Raw genomic sequence first — 3,152 nt, forward strand, 5'->3', positions numbered from 1 at the left:
GGTCGGAGGGGGGAGACGCGAGAGCCCAGTCGGGACGCCGACTCCCAGGAGAGGCCACGGGGTGGCGCCAGAAGCCCGCGCGCGACGGTGCGCGCCGGGCCGGGCCGGGTGGGTGGGGGCGCCGCTCGCAGCACCCACTGCCTGCGCCTGGCCACCCAGCATCAGCCCCGACCCCGGCCGGCCAGTGCTGTCCCCAGGCCGGTAGGGCCGAGCCGGGCCGGACAGGCATCGATCGCCTCCCTGACAAGAGCATCGATTTCTGCGTGGAGAAATTAATAGATCTTCTCTTAGCTCCTTGGACTCGGGAGCGGCGGGCGGGAGGAGCTGGGGACCCGCCCGTCCCAGGAGGCCGCGCACCCGGAAAGCCCCAGGAGCCCCAGGATCCCCAGCTCCCGGGGCGCCACAAAGCAGGTCCCAGCCCCTGACACTGCGCCGGCCTTCTTAGCTGAAAGAACCCGGCTGTCTCAAGCCCGGGAGAGCAGAGGAAGTGGCCCCAGGGGGACAGGGCCCGCGGCTGTCCTCTCCTCCAGGGACCCCGCAGACGGCTCCGCAGTCCCCAAGGCAGGGACAGAGACAGACCAGGCCAACCGAGCAGCCCGAATTCGGGAAGGTGACGGACGGGGGGAGGGCCACAGGGTGATTGCCCCCTCCACTGGGATCTGGGTCACAAACGAAGGACTTGCTGGGACCGACGGGGCGGCCTCCCGTCACCCTGCAGGTGTCAGGGCACAGGTGGCAGAGCCTAGAACTGACCCTCCCCCATGGGGCTGCTGGCTGAGTGCCTCGCTGCGCAGCTGGCTTGGGGGAGTCTGGGGGTGGGGGGAGCTCAGTGCAGTCCTTGGCCTCCACCTCTTTGTATTTTGGGCCTTATTTCCCCAACAGACCTGTCCCCTGTCAGTTGTCAGGCTAAATATTTTGGCTTGGCGGGAGGGGCGGAGAGAACCGAGAGGCCCCAGCAAACCAGCGGTGTGGGCTGGGTGCGGGGAGGGCGGGAGCAGGGTGCCGCCCGCCAGGTGTGGGAGACAGGGCAGCCTGTGGGCCCCTGGGGATCCGGGAGACTCCCTCTGCCAGAACCGCCAGCCTCCTTAGCAGGGCACGCTCCTCGGGCTCCTCTTGCCCCTTGGCCGGCTGGCCTTCTGGACGTCCCGTGGCTCCGCACCCCCTGTGGCCTTCTCTCCCTGGGTGCCTCTCTGTGGTTGTTGGCACCTTGTCCTCATCTCTCTCTCTGGCTTCATGCTGAGCCTTTCTGATTCTAGCTGCCTGTCACTGCCTGTGTCTCTGTGACCGTCACTCTTTTTTCTGTCTCCAGCCATCTATACGTAGGATTCCTTGTGGCTCTGTCCCTCCTCTTCCCCTCCCCTCTGAGGCCTGTTTCTTTGTGTCCCTTAGGGCCTGTCAGACAGACCCTCCCCACCCCAACCACCGGGAGGAAAGCCAGGAGTGGGCGATGGCAGTGCCCAGTCTGTGGCCGTGGGCGGCGTGCCTGCTTGCAATCCTCCTGTCCCTGGGATTTGGCCTGGACACAGTAGAGGGTGAGTCCCCCTGCGCTGTCTCCTGGAGCCCCATCTCCACCCCCCTCCTCCCAGCCAGCGTGGAGCCCAAAGACTGAGCTCCCCCAGAACACATCCATTTGGCTCCTGCGACACCACACGAAGACTAGGGGGAGCTTCAGAAGGACCCCCCAGGAGGGCAGCTAGTTCCCCACACGAGGGAGGCGAGAAGAGCCTGGAAACGGGGTGACTAGACGCCCTCCATTTCCGCTCATGAAGCGGGGGTCCCAGCAGAGCCCGGTGTGGACCAGAGTGAGGGGGAGGGTCTTAGAGGGCATTTCTAGGATGCCTGGACAGTAAGGGGGCGGGCGTGGGATGGGATGGGCGCCGAGAACGGGCACCGCGAAGTAACTGAACCCGCGTGGAGACGAGAGACTGAGGCGCAGGGCACCGAGGGGCGAAGCCGGACCGGGGTCCTGAGCCCCTGCCTCCAGGGCCACGTCCATGTCCCCCACTCCTGGGGCCCATTCACTGGGGCGGGGGTGGGGGGTTGCTTTCCCTCAATGCCCTGGGCTGCACAATTCCCATGTGCAGGGTTGGGGGTGGGGGGCCTGTAGACTCAGCGACCCTCACGGGACGCTGGGGGCTCGGCCGGGAGAGGAAGACAAGCTGAGTGGGGAAGACTCAGAAAGAGAAGGCTTAAGAATCGCCCCCTTCTCCAGTGCCACCCTGCCCTTCCGGACCGAGGCGTCTCAGGAGTCCAGGGCTCTGTGCCTGCCCGAGGGGTCCCCTGATGTCCTCGGCCTGGGGGCCGAGCCTCCCCTTCGTACAGAGACGGAAAGGATGTGAGGGTCTGGGGCAGGGGTCCGGAGAGGCACCGCCTGCGAGGCGCAGCCCCGCCCCCGCCCCTGCCCGCCCCCCTCGTCCGCCGCGGTGCCGGCAAAGGGCACGGACGATGCCAGCCTGGACCTCGGTTGTCAGGACAGGAGCACGTCCCTCGGGTGGGGCTGTTTGGTCAGGGGATCCAGATGTCCCATTCCCAGTGCGGCTCTGCACAGGGCCATGCCCTTAGGGAGACAGGCAGGGGTTAATCTGTGAAGCTCGGAAATTTGTTTTTCCAAATGACTCCCATCAGGGGAGCCCTAGAGAGGCTGTGGGCATGATGGGAAGTGGCATGTGGGCACCTGAGAGAACCCCCATCTGCCTGGCAGAGCCTGATTGGCCTTCTTCGCCTGGAGGGGCTACAAGTGTGTTCTCAAGCTCTCTCGTACCCTCGTCCGTGTGTGCCCGCGTGTGTACCCTCGTCCGTGTGTGCACCCTCGTCCGTGTGTGCCCGCGTGTGTACCCACATGTGCCCACACACAGAGCTGCCGGCAGAGCCAAGCACAGGGATGGGAGCAGACGACAGGGAGAAGGTGTGAAGGACGGCCCAGGGGGCCAGCCTGCCCGCCCGCCCCCCTCCTAACGGTCAGGGGATGTGCCTGGCTAGGGGCGGCACTCAGGACACTGAGGGCTGGGGACGAAGACGGGCTAGTGGGACTTGGATGGCGAGCACATGGAAGAGCCCGGACTTGGTGTTTGCTCGGACCCTGGGGGTATCCTTGGGAGCAAGTGAACACGGGGAACAGGTGTCCCACCCACCCAGGGGAACGGTCCTAGGGG

General features: G+C 66.0%; 1 protein-coding gene across 1 annotated transcript in view; it reads left to right on the top strand.

Moving 5' to 3' along the window:
* Positions 1-1,423: 1,423 nt before the first annotated feature.
* Positions 1,424-3,152, top strand: part of INSRR (insulin receptor related receptor) — a 17,189-nt gene continuing 15,460 nt past the window's right edge. The window contains exon 1 of the mRNA XM_011366365.2: positions 1,424-1,532. Within this exon, the coding sequence (XP_011364667.1) occupies positions 1,448-1,532 (85 nt within the window). The 5' untranslated portion in view covers positions 1,424-1,447. The remainder of the gene's footprint in view (positions 1,533-3,152) is intronic.

This window comes from Pteropus vampyrus, unplaced genomic scaffold (assembly GCF_000151845.1).
Source record: "Pteropus vampyrus isolate Shadow unplaced genomic scaffold, Pvam_2.0 Scaffold124, whole genome shotgun sequence".
In the NCBI taxonomy this organism is placed as follows: Eukaryota; Metazoa; Chordata; class Mammalia; order Chiroptera; family Pteropodidae; genus Pteropus; species Pteropus vampyrus.